This window comes from Pogoniulus pusillus, chromosome 7 (assembly GCF_015220805.1).
Source record: "Pogoniulus pusillus isolate bPogPus1 chromosome 7, bPogPus1.pri, whole genome shotgun sequence".
NCBI lineage: Eukaryota > Metazoa > Chordata > Aves > Piciformes > Lybiidae > Pogoniulus > Pogoniulus pusillus.
In genome coordinates, this window is record NC_087270.1 from 11,675,831 (window position 1) to 11,697,472 (window position 21,642).

The 21,642-nt window shown below is 41.3% G+C and overlaps 1 protein-coding gene across 21 annotated transcripts in view; it reads right to left on the reverse strand.

Moving 5' to 3' along the window:
- Positions 1-21,642, reverse strand: part of DLGAP2 (DLG associated protein 2) — a 465,415-nt gene that overhangs the window by 340,226 nt on the left and 103,547 nt on the right. For 9 of the 21 annotated variants that reach the window (XR_010302764.1, XR_010302763.1, XR_010302762.1 and 6 more), the window contains exon 1: positions 13,710-13,736. The exons of 9 other annotated variants lie outside the window; for them this stretch is intronic. Coding sequence is in view for 5 of the 12 variants with exons in the window: in XM_064145869.1 (XP_064001939.1) it covers positions 13,710-13,712 (3 nt within the window). In the remaining 7 variants the exon portion in view is untranslated. Of the gene's footprint in view, positions 1-13,709; positions 13,853-21,642 lie in introns of those variants that run through there. 3 more of the 21 variants (XM_064145877.1, XM_064145878.1, XM_064145880.1) reach the window with 3 other exon arrangements.

Here is a 21,642-nt window from a genome sequence, read left to right on the forward strand (position 1 = left end):
GAGAGAACCCAACAGGTTTTCTAAAGCCACCCTAAAGAGTAGAACTTCTTCTTCAGAGACTGACAATCATACAGAAAACCATTTCTGAGTACTGTATACCCATTTAGACATGAGCAGGTGCTTTCTGTCTCCTTCCCTCCTGTGCTCATCTTCAAGATAACACAGGCTGATCTCCCTGGGTATGCTGTCAGCGCAAAGACATAAGCACAGCTTTGACTCTGCAGATCGTAACCCCTTCATCTCAGTACTGGGTGGAAGCAGAAAAGCACACACTCTGTGTCCAGATGGCATAAATATTTTCCATGTGTTTCCATGACAAAAGATAAAGATAACACAAGAAACAGTTAGAAAGTGGAAGCACGTGTGAGTGTAAATGAGATTGATGGTCCAGAAGTTTCTCTCTTGGCTATACACAAGATGAGGAAATGAGAACGAGATAAAGAGAGAGGCAGAAAAGAGCTAAAAAGAATATTCATCACTGGTCTATCAAATTCAGTCTTGCCTTGGGAAACGCCAAATGTCAGATTTTCTTGGTAATGTACAAAGACTTTTAAGGCTGCTCCAGGATGCAGTAGGAAAGTGTGCATTTTCTTAGAACAATATCTTTTTATTTTTCAGCATCTGAGCCCAAAGGTGTCACCACTCTTCCTTAACCGAGTTTTGAGTTTCCTAAGCACACAGCGGTGAGCTTAGAGCACGCACTTCCCGTGCAGACAATGTTAAACATGGTCCAGGGGAAACAGTCTGATGGTTTTGTCTTTGATTAAAAGTCTCAAAGCTTTAGGGAAAACAGTGCTAAAAGCAATGGACTATCATTTACAAATGGTCCTCATTTGCACAGGGAGATGTGAGAAAATTCCCCAGGAATGCTTCAGGAGTGGCCTGAAGGATTGTACTGAAAGGACGAGTCACTCCAGTGCAACCTCAATGTCTAACTTCAAGCAAGTAAGCAGTGGACAAAACTGTAGATCACACAGTAGAGTATTCTACCCTCCTGAATATATTTGCTTGACATTGGCATCATAAAAAAATTAACTCTGGTATCCTAACAAGTAAGTCTAAACATCTGTGCACCTCCTTCGAAATTGCTACTGGTGTTCCTTTCATTAGATTTACTCTAACATACTTGGAAACCAAATATCTCCAGCATTAGGGCCAATATATAAACCTGCACATTCCTGGGCAGAGAATAAGCAAATTGTTTGTTCTTTAAAATTTCTAGACTTTCCACTAGTCAGAGTTTAAATCTAAGTCACAAAACACAGCAGATTATTGAAACTCCACTCTGAAAGGTTGGAGACTGAAAGATGCTACCTTCTAAGAGACCTACTTATGTTTTACTAGATAGTGTCCTTCAAGTTAAAAAGGAAGGTTCTACTTCCTTTGAATAAGCTGGTTCGGGTAGCAAGACACCCTGGCACCTCCAGTAAATGGCACTGTAATGTACACTAATTACTGGGGAAACACATAACCAACAAACACACATAAAAATCAGTGCTCTCCTCTCAAACTGCAACCAAGCAACAACAACAACAGAAGTTAATTCCTGCATGCCATCTTTTCTCAGAAACAGAGTAGGAGAAGAGCTACTGCACACTGCGTGTTGCTGCCTCCAGTTGTGTTACTCTAGTCATCCCATGTGTGTCAACAAATAAGGACTGCACACACTAAAACAATGAAAAGCTTTATGGGAACTTGCACTTCCACTTGTTTATACAGCAAATGAACAGAAGAATTAAGCAATGGTCTTGGACAAGGAAAATGTAGTCTGCTATCTTTTTTTAATGTTTGCAACCAGGATCAGAAATGCTAAGGGCCAAAAAGTGCATCCTCCTTCTTTTAGCCAGGTCTCCTTGTGTCTAAATATCTCTTGAGGAGCTGAACCTAACTAATAGGACACATTGTATAGGCATGGTCTAGTTGACTGGATAGGGCTGGGTGCTAGGTTGGACTGGATGATCTTGGAGGTCTCTTCTAACCTGGTTGATTCTATGATTACCGCAAGATGCATCACATTGCTGTAATTCTTCCTTATGTCCCTCTGAGATTCATCACTACTGCTTTTTCAACAAGACCACTGATAACTCCAAAGGGTGATTTCAGCCTCATAAGGCCAAATGTAATTTGTCACAATATAATAATGAAGATGAAGAATAATCTGCAGGTTTTAATTACTTGTCAAAATCCCATTGCCTAACAAAAAGCTAGAAAACTCTGTTGCCAATATCATAGCTAAATAAATTCTTAGGAATAACAATCACAATAAATTATTACTTAATGGCTAAAACAAGCAGGAAAAAGCTCTGTTCATAAGCTCATTTCTATGCTACCAGCTGCAGTGCTGGTATCCCAAAGAAAACATGAATGTTCATTTTAATTTCACACTCCATTAGGAATACAGGTGTAAAAAAATTCTACCAAATAAAAAGTGACACGTTCTGATGGGAAAACACATAATTTTCATTTCCATATCAATATTAAGATAATTGAGATCAGAATCATTTAAAGTTTTTGTTTTGTTTTTTCTTAATGGGAGTTTGCTTTGGTTTTTGAAGCCTGGTTAGCTCCATTATTGATTGATGAGGGATGACCATGCTTGGAATCTAGTGACCCTCATGAATACATCATCATTCTTTGGGAGACTGGAAAAAAGGCAGAAGTTCTGCCTGATGGCATTCTGCTTTAGAAATTCTGCAATTTACTCAATCTTTTTCTTTTCAATGGAACTCCCTGCTGCTTTGAAAGGCAGATGTGTTGAAACACTTATGGCCCAAAGGTTTAGGCAAAAAGATGTTTAATAAAAGCAGTATCTAAATACTCTCTTCGACTATGGACCTCGATACTGTGGGTGGTAGAAAAAGCCAAATGCCAGTTGGTTGAAAGGCTTCATTCTCATAGCCTATAGATGTAATACTTCGAGCATTTTAGATCAAGATTCTCTATAAATTGTAGCTGCCATGACAAAGCACCCATTGACAGACAGGTGATTTATGGAGCACTGAAAACCAAAGCTATAAACCAGTCTCAACTTCCACTAGAAAAGCCATGATACGGTCATACACGTGACATGAAAAAGGAAGGTTCTTGGTGGTTAGGGGGTCAGAAACTCTGATACTACCCCGGTGGAAGATGCATCTGATAACAGGACAATCACCTTGTCAGCTTGTGATCAGTAGCCATATTTACGAGAAAAACATTGGGACAGGACTACAGGCTTACGACACTCATGTCACCTCTGTGCAAGGGGTGACTTCAGTGGCTGCGAGTGACAGCAATGCCATTCGAACTGTGACGACAGCAAAGGCAAGGCCTGGAATGCCTTGCTTTGTTGTTTCAGGTCTAAATGGTGTAAATGCTTAGATGTTTGCACAAAACACTGCAAATAACCAAATACAGTTTTTTCTTTGGTTTAGGGAATTCAAACACAGGCAAGATGTTAGTGTCAGATCTCTCCCACAAGAAGCTTGCTACCGTTTATGCTCAGCCATAGGTGCTAAAACAAGATATTGGTAAGAACTGCAACTACCAAGATCAAGCTCCTAGTTGAGGCTTACCCCGTCATACAGTTTGAAGTCAAAAATACTCCAATTAGTTTGTTGTCTTTGAATTCCTGGAAATAAGATTTCCTTTATTTTTGTACTGGCTTTAATGTCTTAAAAAAAGTACTCTTCACTTTCAGTACAAGCTGAACTTGCAGAGGAAAGGAGAATCTGAGGCTTTAGCCCAGGGAATTGAAGAGCATGACTTTGAGAACTGGCTTTGTGTAAGAAACCAAGGAGAATGTACCAGGAAAGAGCAAAAGCAAAAACATGGGGAAGACAGGAGAGACTCGTGTCAGCAGCTGCAGAGAGCTTGAAGGCTTTCTCAGGGCACAGGGAGCCCAAGAGGCAAATCACATGTGAGAGACTCCAGGTGGAAGCACTGTCTCCAAGCCACAGCCAGAAGTAGACAGCCTACAAGTTCTCTTTAACATACCTAGGCTATTTGCTAGAAATAACATCATTTCTATTGTCTGGGGTGGCAACAAAATCCTGCTTCACATAATCTATGCTTTGTACCTTTAGCATGCAAACAAGACTGCTACGTAACGTGTGCTGTGCTGCAACAGCTGGAGTTCAGACCCTTCCGAGTTGAAATGTGGAGCTTGACACCATGTCTGGGTCCTTGTTCTGGCTGACAAACAGTGGTATGAGAGGACTAACTTTGTTCTGAAGGTGAAACAAAGTCACCATCTGTAACCTCCAATGTTGCCATGAGACAAAATAGTCATCTTCTGGCCGTATCTCATCATAGGCAGTAGCACTAATCCATTTCTAGGCATCACAGCTCATAAACTCAGAACTATTATGGACTCAATAAAGTCAATCAATACATTAGTTAAGTGAGAGGGGATGATTTAGCTCCCAGGGAAAAACTACAGAGCTCAGTATTTTTCATTGCTGTTTTTGAGCATCTCCAAACAACAAATGAAAAGAAACCCAAGTTCCGAGTGAGACTCATGCCTTGGCACACTCATGTGAAATGCAATCAGAAAAACAACCATTCTGGTTTGCTTAAACAAAATGAGAGGTCCTCAGGGCAAGGACTGCCTCTTGCCACCTGTTATACAAAGAACTCTTGAAGGGCTTTTCTTCCAAGACCCTCCTGCATACTGAACATGTACAACAGTTTGACGACATACTGGCTTTGTCCCCTGTAAATGTGAAAAGCCAAATGTGTGAGTTCTCTAAGTGTGGATAAGCCTGTAGTACTTAAACGACTTTTCCCCAGCACCAAATCTGAGAGAGATGCAAACAAACAGTATATTGGCAGCAGGAGGAAATGTAGTACAGTGACTGCATTAAAAACATATGCTAACATAACTTCTCTTCAATATAACATGTTACAGTAATAAAAGTAAACACCTGCACTTATTTACACACAACCAAATAATGGCATATGTTGACTTATCACAACCTTTACAAGGCCTATTTTGTCACCAACTGTCTTTCATTTTAGACACTAATTGGATTCTATTTAATGCTTCTTTTTGAGAAAAAAAAAAAGAATAAATTCACAACATGGGGTATGGAGACTGTGACTTTGTAATGAAAGAAACTCCAGACTAATATAATGAAATAATATACAGTACTCAGTATTTCTGCCCTAGTTTGAGGCAGCCTGCTCTCACAAGCGAGCCCTCCAAACACAGATCAAGAGAGAAAGTAATGCAAAGATCCCTGGGTTGAGATAAAGAGAGGATTTAATGGAAATAATACAATGTACAGTTACCTTAGACTACTCTGCAGAAAAGCAACAGCAGCAGCAGAAGCCAACCACAAAACACACCTTCCCCCTGCCCCAAGCCCACAGCCAGCCCAGCGGAAAAGACCAACTCACCAATACCAGAAACCAGAAGCGGCAGCCAGAAACAGGAAGCCTCTCATATTACAGTCCCAACTACAAGCCCCAGGATAGCTGACATGACATCAGCATGCTCTTGAATACACGCCAGCAGATACAACTGGAATAGACAATCATTTCATACAATAGCAGTTGAATCTTAGGCATCTTCTATCAGCCTACACTTTTGTTTCACAGAACCTTGCTCTTATCCCCAAAGAAGGTTCCCAAGCTGACATCTACAACTTCTAATTCCCTCTCTTTTTAGCTTGGATAAATTCCGAAGCTTCTAGCATATGATATGGCAGCTAAAATGTGCAGTAGCAAGACTACTAAAAACAGTTATTTCTGCCACAACAAACAAAACAGTAGAATTGTTGTATTTATTTCTATTAAGTTTCATGTTTCTTGCAGAAGGACACCATGGACAAGACTACTCACTAGCAGTGTGAAAGAAGAAAATGTAAAGTCCTCCAACAATAGCTCAGAGAAGGATATTACACTCCATCTCCCATGGCTCTTCTTTAGGTGTGTCTGAGAGCCAGAGAACGATATGACAAAAGTGTGGGTATAACTGACAGAGTGTTTAACCCTGCCAGTAGACAAGGGAAAAGCATCAGCAGTGACATTAGTATTCACAGTGGCAACCTTTGCTGGTTTCATAATTTAGATTTGATCTTGGTGAGAAACTGCTGTGTTCCTGTGATTTTAGTCTTTTAAGTAAAGGACAATAGCCCCCTGGCATCAGTCCTTCATTGTGACTGCTCAATAAGAACCTACAAATGTTTTATAATTAGGATTTTGCGGACTAGAACTGAAGCTCACTGGCAAAGCTGATATGTGTAGAAGTCACTATGGTTACTGCCTACACTTGCCTTGCCTCCAATAAAATCTTTCATTTCCATAAGCATTAAAATTCACCAAATGCACCAAAATTATTCAGGAAAAAAAAACTCTTTGGTTTATAAGCCTTTTAGCTCTATTGCTCCTATCTTTTTAAGTATCTTAGCTGAAGCATATTATTACACATCTGTGTATAAGGACAATCATTGCAGTAGAAACCTTGCATGGGAAATGCTTCGCTAGACCCCAGCTACAGCAGCATGTGTGGAACAGCTCTCTGCTCTTGGCTACTGTAAAGCTGAAATCCAGAAAATCATGTACAGGATGCCAGATGAGATTTAGCAAGCTGAGGATTTAGCAAGCAAAATTCAGATGAATGCACATAGTACTGTTGTAAATCTTCCCACTTCTAAAAAAAATGGAAGCTTGTCTTCCCTGATTATATTGTTTGATGTAAAAGGGAAATGGCTACACATAAACCAAACTTTTGGCTTTTGTTTCTTTGCTTTATCTGACATTCATCAGCATGATTCTTCCTTTCCTTATTCCTACAGAAACTGGCCTGCCCTTGTAATCTTTCCTGAATTGACTCTCATTCGTTATACCACAAAATCATGTCCAGTGGTTGTGTCCTCCAAAGTTACTGAAAACCACTTCTTCCTTTGATTTTTTTACTGCTATGTGGCTTTCTGTTTCAGTTTCCCCCAGCAGGTCAAGCTATTTGGCTCCCTGCTATGGCATTATTTTCAAAACCTGCCTGAACCACCCTTGCCACTCCCCCTCTAAGTCACCTATTCTTCCTCTCTTTCCATCAATATCGCCTTTAGTCACTAGGTGACATATCTGATAAGAGATGCATCAATGCACTTTTTATCAGTTCAGCTATTTCCCTTCCTTTCACTGGATCTTATTCTGCTGATGATCCCTTTAAATGAAGGTCCTTAGCACTATTCCTTCTACTCCCAATGAAATCCTTTGAGAAGGTTTCACTAAGACTCTTTCCCCTGTTGCTGAAGGACAGAATGCTGGCTGGGAGCATGACATGCAGGTAGAATACCTGAGACCTTCTGCAGGACTTGCACTGAACTACAGCTACGGTTTGTAGAGAAGCAATGCCATCAGAGGCTTATTACTGTCTCTGAGGCAGGCTTGACAGTCCCCTTAATACCCAACTGCAGAGAATCTCTTCTAGCATTGTCAGCCCCAAGTACTCCGAGTCACAAAATGGAGCTTTCCTCAAAACCACAAAACATCATCTTAGGAGACAGATGCGAATCTCACCGAATACTGACGTGTTTAGTTGGCATGCCCTATTCAGATCACATTTCCAGCCTGTAAGATCTAAGAATACTGTTTGTCATACCATGACTTTCTTAACTGAAAAAACAAAGCTTTTCATGTAATCCCTCACTCTCAGTAGCAGACTTTAACCAACACATTACATGTCACATGAAAAAAAACAAACCATCAGTGGTAACTTTTTCACACACAGTTTCTATTTATGGCACATTAAAGAAGGAGGGAAGTACTTCCAGAAGCTCAAGAGACTCAGCTGTTGGCTTAAAACCATTTAATCCACTGACTGAACCTACAACATTCAAGAACAAACACGTCACCAGGCAACTTCAATAAAGTTCAGCAGAAGTCATCAGCAAAAGTCACGGAAAGTGGTATGGATACTATTGAACAATTCTCTGCTCAAAATCTTTCACTGATGAAGTGACAAAGATTTTCCTTCTGATGAAGTCTCAATAAATACACTTTGTCCAGGTTTAAGCCAAACCAGGATAGCAGTCTGGTGGGAGCTTACAAAATCTAGGTAACTGTGATAGGAGAGTACACCAAAGGGCTGATACTCATTGGTGTAGTGCTACTCTCACTTTTCAGCTAGTTTATGTTACTTTTGCTTAGTTACTCCTGTTCCAGCCTTGTTTCCTAGGAGAAATGCCAAAAATATAAAGTGACCTGTGCATACTTTCTATTAAGTATGTCACATCATGCTACTTAAAATAAGTTACAAATTGGTTGGCACAGAAACACAATTTCTTCTGTTTGGGAACATTTATTCCCAGTACAAGGTAAATCCACAGCCCTAACGTCTCAGGAATTGAGCAGTCAGCCCGAAGCAGGGCTTCAGCTGCAGCATTACAGGGTCCAACAAACAAGACAATTTCAAGTGGGACAGTATTTAAAACAAAATTAGTCCAAGTTAGGGATCATATGACATGTAAAGCTAAGAGCTACACTTTAGAAATCACTCCAAGTTAAGCTACAAGCATATAGAAGGCATGCCCCTGCTTTACCTAGAGCACTGACAGAGTCACAGCAATTGAGTACAGCACCATGAAAGCACTGATAGAAAGAAACCATCATCGTACAGAACACAGCTGGCAGGGAGATTTAAAGAGACAATGAAGATGCTGAAGAAACGGCAACTTTTGTGGATTGAGAGACAAAGTGAGCTGCAAGTGGTGAACCAGAGGTAGTAGAGAAAGCCTGCCAAACAGCCAGGGATGGAAGCAGAGATAGAAGTCTTTGCTATAAATATGGAAATCAGCCCGTTGGTCTATTCCACATCTGTAAGACAGGCGGAGGGTTTGTGTTAGCCAGTGCCATGCCTGAGCTCCGTTTGTCCTGGCTGCAGGGCTCTGCCCACCAGACTTCCAAGAGACAGATGTAATCTGTAGTCTGCGTTTGCAGTCTACTCTGTCATAATGTAAGTGGACAGCTCCATCTAGAGGGGAAATATTCCCTCAGCTGTTAAAATGGCATAGCTGCTACCCTAAATGAGTCTTCTATTTATCCACAGGGCAGCACATACTCAAAACAGCTCTCGAAACGGCTATGTCCTTGGCAGCCATTTCCAGCAGGAGAGACCAAGACTCATCCACCTCACCTTCTGCCAAGGCTGAGCAGTTGGAAATGACCCCAAACTTTCCACAGTGCATACCTCTTTCTTCGAATGCTCTCCAGCACCAAGGCTGCCAGACTGACCCTGTGGCATACATAAAATGCCACAGAATGAGAGTCCTCCCATTCTGGTGAGGAGAATGGATCCCAAAGGCAAAAGGTTCCTGAACTTCTGACCATTAGTGTCTCATAAGGGTTGGACTTGATGATCTGTGAGGTCTCTTCCAACCTTGGTGATACTGTGATAAGAAACAGACAATGTGTTTCCCACCCATATATTGACAAACACTTCTATATTCAACAGCTAAGAGTGCCAGTAGGTAACGTAGAGTTAAAGAAATGGTTTTAAATCCTGAGATTATCAAAAGCTGATGTTTGTAAACCCTTCTGTCAGAAAGGCTTTGTCTACTGAACCGAGAACAAGCTATCCTTTCCTACCAGCTGATTAACATGTGTGTCCGACAACAGACTAATGCTGTTAAGGAGCCTGACAGCACCGAATCCCACACTTTAACAATCGTATGCAAGTCTAATCTCATCCTGTCCATTGCTTGGGAGTGGGCTTTGTGCCATGCTGTCCTCACAGAAGAGCTTCTCCTCTTCACTGATCAGAAATTACAGAAACAAAGCCAACAAAACCCCACCACATTAGAGTAGATGTCTCTGAACTCTGTTCTCCTAGACACAGGACAAAAGGACGTTAATTCAGGAAGATGAGCTCCACTGTAGCCTACTGTACACCTGTATGGCCTTATTCAGATGGGCAACCAGCAACAGCAGTACTCTCCTTCTCACTGCTGTTCAGGCTCACAGGGTATGTATCACCAAATGTGCACTCTTTATAAATCAATATATTTAGATTCAGACAAGCTGTGTATCTGAGCAACAGCGCAGCAAGGAGAGACTGTAGTCTATGCGCTACATTTTCTCAGATTACTCACTTATTACACAAGACTGTTCTAAATTTTACCCATCACTGTCTTCCGGTGTTTGCTAGTGAGGAAGAAAACTCCGACTCAAACAAGTTCACCTTCTCCATAACAGTATCACAGTATCACATAACGATGCATTCCACAGCTTAGGTATAAGCAGTTAATGTGAACCAACTGAAGATGAAAACTGCTGAGTTAATTACTGTAAGCAAGACATATTTAGTGGGGAAAAAACAAACAGTGATCCTTTTCCCATGAAGTCTACTTGCAAACTGGCTACACATTTCTCAAGCTACAATTTTTCTGTGCTCTTCTTCGTTAATACTCAGCTTTGAGGAAAGAATGCAAAGGTAAACGCAGCAGAGGCAACACACTTCACAGTTCTAGAGCTGGTGTTGCTTTCTAATGGGCATGTATCTGATGAAGCACTGTTTGATTTGAGGGATTCATTGCTTAAAAGAAAGCTCACAAACTACACAGTAATTTCTTTCCCAACTTCTTCCCACTTTAGGAATTCAGATCCACTTGGTCATTATTCAAAATAAAATTAGCTGCCACCATGAATCATATTTTTATGGTAACAAATAATACAAAAGCATGTCTATTTATGTAGCACATGAAAAACAGCACATCTGTGAAGTTTTTTTCAGCCCTCTTCTGGCAGAAATGCACGATGACTGATGAAGAGCATACTCAGTGGTAGCAAAGAAAGAGGCTAGTGGGCTCTCACGTGTGATTGCGAGCGCGTACACATACTGCCCAATGGCATGGAATCTGCACAGACATCCATGGCTAAGGGTTGAGCATCGACCGAATGAAAACACTGAAGATGACCTCCAAGCATCTCTACTGATTAATAATCACTTACACTCAAAGACATCCCCACCTTGCAAGCTCAGCTTGCATCTTGGCTTCAGACCAAGCACGCACCAGCCCTCAAGCAAGCCCTGCCTCTTTGTAGTGTCCAGTGCTGATTAAAACAATGTTTCAGAAGACAGTGGATTAGGTGGCCTCAGAAGTGCACCATTTGTGCTATCTCTGAAACTTACCCCACAGCCACAGTCTTTACTTAGGTGCTTTAAAACTGAAATGAGAGATAGACAACAGACTTTGACTATTTCAGTAAGTTTTTGGAGACAGTCTTACTATGAAACCTAAGTTAATCTAACTGGATAGAAGAGAAGAACAAGGAACAATGCTCAGAAGGGTGCATGAAGTGCAGAGGACAAGGTAGCATGCTTAGAAAGATGGAGAAGACAGCCTCTTTTATGTATATATTGTAAAAAGTGATACAGGCTAGAGATTAACGTACAAAAAGTTAACATAACCCTCTCCACATGTCAGGAACACACATGACAAAAAATTCTGCCCTTTCTGTGGCACTAGGAATGGCTTATGCCTTTCTTTCTCTACCTGCCAATGGTAGGCTTCCGGAAGTACCCACGAGTGTAGTCTCAAAACTTCAAATGTCAAAATCGGAACAAGACTGAGACTATTTCAGTCATTGTAGATCAATGTTCCTGGTCTAAATTAGTCAGCTGCCTGTTATGCAAGATCATCCTCCCTGCTAGTCATTCTCACAAGGTATTTACAGAACACTACATGGGAATGGTGAGAATCTGAGCGAAGGTACTACCGAGAGGAGGCTACTTAAAAAAGAACATGCTGCATGCATTTCAGGCAGACATTTAAGCAGCCATTGCTATAAAGTATCTGCTCTTTCCTCATTCCATTGTACATGCACACATACATAGACATATACACACATGCACACACCACACTTGCTTGTCACTGCACATGGGAAGGAAGGAACACATAAATGTGTGTGTGTGTATATATATATAAATAAATAAATTATTCTTTCCAGGGCATGAAATATTTCTCTTACTTCTACATAGCACAGAGACACTGAGAAATAGCTTTCAAAAGGCAGCCTTTAGCAAACAGTATTTTACAAACCAAACTATTATTTCAAAGTATTTTGCCATGATAACATTTACTGCAGTATAGGAAAGATAAATCAGGGAAATTCGGGGGTTATGTCATCCCACTGGGATTAAGATATTTCCTTTTCTGGATGTTTGATTCAATGTCCTTAACAAGTCGTAAACCATCCTGTTAAAAAGACCTCAGCCAAATGCATACAAGATATTCTAGCATAATGTTGCTCTTCTACTCCCTTTTTGATCTTGCTCTATCATTTCCTTATCCTAGCTGGTTTAAGGTTGAGTCATGGTTTCATCTGAATAGCATAATCCCTGCCTGCTCAATCCATGCTAAAACCTTTGTTTTGGAAAAAAAAGTACAGCAAGTGAAGTGAACAAAAGGTGAACTAGCTTGAAAAATCTCTGAGAAGCCTTTTGCTGTTTGTATCACAGCATAGCACTGCTCTCTGTGTAGTTATCTCACTTACCCTTCTGCCAATGTACTCACAAACAAGCCAGAGAAGTCAAGCGGTGCTCCAGTTGTAATCCTTATTTTTATTTCTTAAGAGGCATCGCACATGAATTAAAAGAAGTTTGATTCATTTTACTTGCAGATAATGCAATCTGACCTGCACTGGTTCAGGGTCCACCTTATTTGCTAAGGTGTGTGAGAGGGCACCAGGACTGCTGAACCAAGCCAAGAGTTAGGCTACTTTTGTTTGATAAACAGCACTTCTCTACAGCTCTTGACCAAAAATGCAGGAGTTTCAGCAAAGTCTGCCAAATGGACTGTCTGATGATTTGGCACAACTTGAGACAATGCTGAAGGCGACTACAGCCAAATTAGTACTTGCATTCAGTTAAAATGAAATGGACTGTAATATAAATAGACCAAAATTGGGCCCAGATCCTGCAATTCACTATGCAGGCAGACTGTCAAGTGCAGAATCAGCACTTCAGTGAGATGAAATCTAATGAGAAAAAGCTCTAAAAACTCAAAAACAATTGCTAGAAGAGAAAGTATGGAAATCCTGCACATAACTATTTGCTAAATACCACAGACATTAATAAACTATATAACAGCAATTACTTCCAGCCTTTCTTAATTCTCTTAATGTAGTGAAAAGAATTTAATGCAACAATTTGTCAAGCCTGTTCGGAAAGAGCCCTAAATTAAGTCTGACGACTGTGTCTATCCACAGCAAAACAAGTGTTTTAGTAAGTATTAACCAGTCCAAGAAGCAGTGCGCTTCCTAAGCACAAAGCAAGTGACAGGAGACTTTGGAAGAGGACTACAGATGAAAGAGCAAAAGGTTAAATGTACAAACCCAGGACTAAAAAGAGCCTTTAAATGCGGGGCTATTTCTGAGAAGAGCAGCCTGGCATGCAGTCCCTTTGCCTCATGTCTTCTCTGAATTTTACATTAAACATTAAGTGAAGCAGCTCGGTATTCATAAAGAACCAGTGCTACAGAGAAACAGTAACACGACAGGTTGCATCAGGTTATATAAATAAACCTAGCACTGTGAGATGAGAATCTGCTAGGAAAGTCAGAAATTCGATTCAAAGAGATGCTGCGAAAAGCCTGCAAACCTGAACACCAAGGGGAAAAAATGAAACAAAGAAAACAGAACATGTTTCTAGACACTTCACAGAGAAAAATAAAAGGTACAAATAATAAAGGAACAACAACAACACCAACACCAAAAAGCCTTACCATGATGTTTGCACAACTGTGTGTCTGTAGCCCATGCTATAAATGTGGATACCTTCTATTCCCATCATCTCAGACCCTCTAGCGGCCAGTTCCTGAAGATCTTGCCTTCAGGAGGGACAAGATCTCTCAGTATGTACCATTTGCTGCTGTTCCTTTTGTCAGAGATGTTTTTCTTAATTGTGTAATATTTTTTGGAGATCTAACTTGTCACCTTTTATTAGCATTTTTGTCAGCACTGCTGCTACGTTCATACATTTAATTGCTAAGCAACGGAGAGTAAGCTCTGCACAGCACAGTCAATTACTGCATTCCCTGTGCCATGCATTGGTACTAGTGCACTTACATAATACAGGAGACAAAAAAAGGCTGAGGGATTTATTTCAGGCTCCATAGCATCTAGAAGCCACATTCTGGAATCAGGCTCCATCATGCCAGCCAGCAGGCAGAGCGAACACCTGAACCAAGAGCTAACAAGAGAACCAATGCAAAGTGGAGCAAAGTTAAAACACAGCTGAGTTTCAGCATTTGCAAAGACATGTAGGCTAAATTTAGAGCTCAGAGGTGACTCCTCACCTAGACCTAGATGGTTGTGATTTTCAGGCTTTACAGAACTACCCCGTGGCTAAAATTCCTCAAAAACTTCAGGTATTTGCAAATGTAGCCTCATGGCCAAAGCAGTAACAACGCACTGCAAAACCTGAGTGTGGAAGGAGAGGTACATCTGCACAGCATCTTCCCTATTCTCTTTTAGGTGTGAAAACAGCAGGGCAGGCAGGTTTTTTTCATCAAAAAAACTGTGCTTTCCCATCTGCTTTTCCTATCTAAATGTGCATTTGCCCCTGTACTTGTAGGGTGCTGCCTCCAAAACCTCAGCTTGGCACAACCATGAATCATTTGAGTTTATCAGAAAAGAGAGTGCAGTTCTCTCTTTCATTTACTGAAGAACTGGTATGTTTATCAGTGAGCTCTCTCTGCTCCCAAAACAGGAGAGGACAGTGATCCATACGTGCTCTTGCCATGGCTAGCAGCCATCAGACTGCTCAGTCAGCACTGCATCTCTCACTATTGTCTTATCTGCGGCAGTCAGCAGGAAGAGCAGTTTGGAAAACAAAGCCATTGCTGTGTGTAGGTATTCAAATTTGCACAACCACAAACAACTATTTCTATTTCTGCAGTCAGGAGGGAATTCAGATACTGGGTGTGACTCTTGCTGTGTACCTTTGCCATCTCCCAGGCAACCCAAACGCAATGAAAGCTGGCTACGAACCTCTCTGGGCAACCCATCCCAGTGTCTCACCACTCTTTACTATAACAGTAAAGGCAATGGGTTGCCTAGAGAAGTTGTGGATGTTTCATCCCTGGAAGTGTTTAAGACCAGGATGGAAGAGGCTCTGAGCAACCTGGCCTAGTAGGAGGCATCTCAGCTCATGGCAGGGGAGTTGGAATTAGATGATCTTTAAGGTCCCTTCCAACTCAAACCTTTCAAGGATTCTATGACACAAAGCACCAAGTAGGAGGAACTGCTAGAATCCTCTCCAGCTTTACTTCAGGGTGCCATATCTGAAGAGATACTGCAGGTACACTTTAAGGTAGGTATCTGATCTATCAGTCCAGGGATCAAGAAGCATGCTAGAAGAACAGGTGGTTGCTATCAAGTCATGGACAGTCTTACACACAGTCCTGCTGAAAAGCTCCAAGGTTTCCTCTGGGTTCCAGAATTTTTACAAACAAAGAAACCCCTCTAATAGCTAATGAGTCTAGTCTCTTTAGGAGGGACTGAGACAGGGGCTGTGGTTGTGTTCTGGATACACTGCTCTTTATACTCCCATGGGAAGGACCAACACCGCTCTGGTAACCGAACCACAGCAGGAGTAGACAAGGAACATTATCAAATTGCTAAACTAATTAATTAAACCAGTACTTAATCATACAAAGTGCTTCAGCATTCAGCTACTCAAAATATTAATTACCTAACTCCTAAAATAACTTTGTAAGTACTATTATTTCATCAGAAGAGAGGCTTGGAGAAGCCGTGTATTTCCAACAACTACAAGGTCAAGTCCTATAGCTGTTTGATCCAAAACAGATGCCAACTGGGAGACCATACCCCTTGGTGACTTTGGATGAATCCAGTATAGAACTGAGACAGAGATTTGTGAAATAGACAAGAAAACAACAGAGCTTTCTGCTGCTAGAATGATTTTCATATGATCCAGAGTCCTACAGCTCCTCAGATTAAATGTTCCACAAAAGACAGTACAGAAAAAAAGACCACTGGCTTTTAAGATGGAAACTTTGAGGTGAGTTAATGGCACATTACATTATAATTGTGTGCTGATAACAGTCAGATCGTGATCTTTTTCCTGCCATTTAACTTCCTAGCAGTCAACAGCTAATAAATTACTAGGTATGCTTGTACTGTTCATAACACATAGAAAATTCCATCACAATGTAAGGAAAACCTTTTTCTTTCTGCTGTGAGCATGCTGGAGCACTGGAACAGGATGTCCAGAGAGGCTCTGGAGTCTCCTTCTCTGGAGACCTTCAAAACTCACCTGGACGCATTCCTCTGTGACCTGCCTGAAGTGGTCCTGCTTTGCAGGGCATTCGGACTCAATCTCTGAAGGTCCTTTTCAATCCTTAGAATTCTAGGATTCTTTGATTAATGAATTCTCACATTGAACTTGAGTAGTTTGTCTTGCTCAGATCAAGAAAGCAAAGTATCTTGCTTGATGGGATTTTCCTTAATCATTAGTCTAAACATCAAGCACATCTGGGCTAGCATAGCCTTCCTGAATTAAGTGACAGGGATTATCTCATAAAGCTCTCCGGGTTCCACTCCTGGTAAGGACAGCACACACCATAACCTCCAAATCTGAGCTGTGGTGACAACATGGGCAACACAGCCAACAGAAAGGGAAAAGAGAGGTCACATAGGACCATTTCAACCGCATACTTCACAGCACAGAGTTCTGACAAGTGCTTTATTTCCACATTTTTAAACCTGCCCCTTCTTTCCTTTTAATGAATTTTAGGCATCATCTGTTTAGCTTATAGAACTTCAAGACAAGAGCCTACAGATTAAGTTATATAAGTACACAAAGGCCCTTAATAACAGGCTTTGACTTTTGGTCAGCCCTGAATTGGTCAAACAATTGGACTAGATGATCACTGCAGGCCCCTTCCAACTGAAATAATATGGTCTGTTCTATTCCATGACATTCCAAAGTGGTGGTCACAGCAGCCACAGCCCTCAGGGCAGAAGGAGTGGTGGGGATCTACAGCAAGATGCAAGAGCTCTGGGCTGGGGACATCCAGAAAGGCAACTTGTTTGGCCTATAGAGCCCCATTACAGAGCATGCTTACTCACAACAATGAAAGGGAAACCATACTCTCAGCACTACCCAAAAGAGCACTGGCAGCAGCAGAAACCTTGACTCATACTTGCCACCTTCTGAGGGCTAGTGGAGCCCACTTCCAAGTGATGCGGCACAAAAAGCCATACTGGGCACAGAAAATGATAAAATTGAATAGACTTCTCCCTACTTGTGACACCAACTTTTCAGAACCTGAATTCACCTCACACAGACCATCAGCAATAAGGCAATTGTCAGCCAGTACTAAGCTAAATATACATACATAATTCTAACTTGAAATAACTTCAAAGATGTGTCACAGAAGACTGAGTCCGAGACAAATGAGAACTGTGGATTAGACAGACCTTTCAAAAGATGCATGTGCAAAAGGCTTATAAATCTCTCTCTGCTCAGGAAAGAAGCCATAGAGAATCAGATTCACAGAATGGTTTGGATGAAAATCTTGTTCCAACCATCCTGCTGAGGACAGGAAGACCTTCCACAGGACCAGTTTGCTCAAGGCCTTATCCAACCAGGCCATAAACGCTTCCAGGGAGGGGACATCCATGACCATCCTGGGCAGTCTGCTCCAGTAGTTCACCACCCTCACTGTAAAGAATTTCTTTCTAATACCTAGTCTAAGTCTGACCCCAAGTTTCAATCTATTCTCTCTCATCGCTACAAGCACTTGTAAAAGTCCTTTCCTTGTTTTCTTGTAGGTCTCTTTCAGGTACTGGAGGGCCACCATAAGGTCTCCCTGGAACTGTCATTTCTCTGCATTGGATTTTGCTTTTTGGGTGTTTTTTCCCCTTTGCAGACAGATCATTCAAAAGAAGCCAAACCCACACATGCACTGAGAATAAGCATATGGAGCACCCAGTGGGGTTCCTCCTCAATTGCAGTGCTTCAAGAATATTTAACATCACCAGCTGCAATGTTTTTTGCTGAACAACTATCTTCCCTTTTTCTACAACCTCCTTTTTTTGGAGGTATGTCTTTAAACTCATCTGTTAACATATAGTCAGCATGCCCTTTTTTGCAACATCTCTATGGGGAGAGAATTTTATCCTTTTCCATCTGGAAGTACCCACAGCACAGACAGCAGGCAAATAAGGAAATAAGGAATTGGGCAGTAGTGGTGAAATGTAGCAATATTATTAATTCAAACCCTCTATAAACCAGTTTGGGTTTGCCACAAGGGAGCAGAACATTGCAGACATTTTTGTAGTTAACCTCAGAGCGAAGAACAGTAAACCAAATCTTCAAGCACCTGTCTCCAAATCAATGCTCTCTTGTTTTTAAGGTAGGTACATGGAATGCTTTATTCACAGTATTTCAGAAATGGCTAAAGGAAGCTCAAACTTCCTAGAGTTCAGCAGGATTTACACATTACAGAAAAAAGGCTCTTTAGCTCCTGGAATAGTAAGACATAGTCAATCTCTATTATATTCTACATTTTGCTGTTAGTATAGTCAATGAAAAAGCCCAATCCCAAATGTTTCAGTCACCTGAAAGTGGGTTATGGGGTGGGGGGGGATATCCCACGCAACGAGCATCAATTTTATGGAGATGAGGGGGCAGAGACAAAATTCTAGGAACAATTCAAACCTTACAGTAATAGCTCTCTGCACAGGGGCAACAAAGCTGTGATGAAATCTCACCATTTTGTAGGAAGCCCTTTGTGATGTACCTCAGGGCAAGGGCTCTCTGCCTGCTGGCTTGATTTGCACATGACAACAAGAACAAACCACCAACATGGACAAATACAAATTTTCAGCGGTCTTTATTAAGACACAAGTATTTGCAGAACTGACTGGTTCCCTTCTAAGTTTTCCTGTAGAAATTTAGGAGAGAAACAGGACTGTTTGGGACACAAAACTCTACTTTCTGTAGCTCTTGTCAACCAGCAGCCCTTATCCCCGTGCCGCTATTGCATGGCATTTGCTAACTTTGCTCACATCTTCATTTAATCCAAATTACTTCTACAGAGAAGAAAAAGAATATAAATCATTAAAAAAAGAAAAAAGAGGGAACTTTCAAATAGTGAAAATCAGACTGGTTTTCTTCAGAAAGAAGGCTCACTATGCTGAAGAAAGCCTTCACTTGTTTTCTGAAGTAGTGAAAGCATTGGATGAGGTGCACTATGCCACTCTTGATTATAGGGGAAGTGGAAATGTTTTCTATGGCACGTGAAGAAGAAAACTGATTTCTACAGGCATGCAAAAGTTGCACCTGAGGTAGTGCCGAACTATGCACACTCTAAAATCCCACAGAGAAGAATTCTGCAGTATGCTGTCCCTCACTAGCACTGACAGACATCAAACATGTCCACAAACGGAACCACAGCGCCCATTATGCGGTCTCAGAATACATACACCTCATAATTGACACTGCTGGAAGAGGAGAACTCTGTCTGTAAAAGCACTGCAGTAATGACATTCATAATACCTATCATGCAGTCCATTAACTTCAGCAGTTTTAGTCATCCATGGCATTTCAGATTTCTCACACCTTCAGATCTGTGGGCAAGCTTCACAGCTTTTTGTGAAGTTTTTCATGACTGGGACATATGTAAAACTCCCTCCAGACCTTCCTTCGATTCATCTCGGAATGCACTTAGTGATTTACGTCTCCGAGTATAGATAAAGGGACTTCCTTAAAACCACACTTGACCAAGCACAATCTTATTTTAAAGACTCACTGGTAATTGTAGCTGCTGAAATGATTAAAAACATACCATTTCTTTGGTTTACCTGCCTTTTTTTCCTTCATTTTTTCCCTATTTCACTGTGAGTTTTTAATGAGCAGTGTCCCCATCTGAGTCTCACCGAGACGAGTCAAAGCAGATATCAGTACTCTGGTTTTTAGCAACTAATCCACCATTAACTTCTGCATCTTCAAAGGTTTTAGCAACTTCACTATTTAGGTGAAAAACTGTACACATCTTCTAGCCATGTGAAAGAGTGCAACCCTGCCTGCTGTGTTGCTTAGAGCCCAGAGCTCAAAGCTGAATCATACAGTACTGAAGAGATCAGAGTGTCGTGTGAGCACTAGTGGCTAGTATTTTAATGCTCTGGGCTTCTTTTGCAGAAGGGACTTGCAATCCAGAAGGCAGCAAAAGGAATCCACTTCTCTTTAGGTAAATAGCTAACAAAGGTTCTCTGGTTTGGTTTTTAGTTTCTGCTTGGTTGCTCTCAAGCTTGGCCTCTCTCCTGGGATTCATTTTGCTGAAAACTCTGGTTATTCAATGAATGTACGAGCATTAAACAATGCTTCGGAGTCGAGTTTTTATCCTGGAGGCGTACTCAGGAAATATGAAAGGGCAGTGATGGAAAGGTAAATTTTGGCCTAGTGTTTTTGGTTAATTTATGTAACCCACAGAGAGACCAAGCTGGCATGTCTTTGGTAATTCTGTTCTCGTGAAACTGCTATTCTTTTCCTGCAAGGAACTGATTAACCCATTCCAATTCCATCATAAAATTGAAGCAGAACTACTGCAATGCTAACACCTTTATATTACTTCTCTTACAAGATACTCATAGTCCTGCCTCTTTGGTATAAGCACTTTTGTACTTCTGGTACAGGTGTGTGAGAGAGACCTATCTGCTGAAACAGATGTTAAGGAGACTCAGAGATCCGCAGGCACAGAGCAATGCCATCTCTTGCTCTCTGGCTGGCAGTGCTAAATAACGTTGCACTACATAACCCAATATAATACAATCTGAAAAAGGTATTTTGATGCTCAGAGCAGGCTACTGTTGAAGAAACACAAAATAGACTGGATATAATACACCCAATTTACAATAGTGCTAGAAGAGAAGCAGCAATATGTGCACTCTCGGAAGTCAACTTGCTATTCACTTTGTCCGATGCAGACTACAGATGCAGTCCCCAGGCAGCGCGAGTGGACAGCTTTAACTGCTCTAGATTAGTCAGAAAAAGCCCCATGACTGCGCTGGTTTAGGGGTTTGAGCCTGAGGGCCAATATGCAAATGTCAGCATGTTTAAGCACCACACGTGCTTGTAGCCTCATGAACAGGGAGGAAAAAAAACAACCGAACAAAAACCCAACCAACACACACAAGAAACCCAAACCAACACATGAGCAAATCTCAAAATGACAACACAAACCACACAAAATATCCAGATTTGTGATCTGAGTACAAGAGAAAAATGGTTGCTTTAGATCTTGGTTGTACTACGGAACTAAATTTCCTAAACTGAAACTGGAATTTGCAATGGCTTATTTGTACCAGGGTACTAACAACTTACCAACTCCTAGTGAAAGCAGGCAGCAATCACAGCAAACACTTCAGCATACTTCATCATAGTTACAGGGTTTTTTTGGCTCAGAAAGACCTTTAAGATCAAGTGCAAGCAATACGTTTCTTAGCATCACATCTCTGCCATACCAAACTCTGCTGCACCAGCACAAGACTCGTTTTAAAGGCCTGGCAGCGTTCCTGCTCTATACAGCAGCCCTAGTCAAAGCTCACTCTGACACAACAACGCCTGGAGACTCCAACGATTTCTGCAGAAGGGCTCCTCAGAAGCTGCTCCAGCTCCTGTGTCCCACC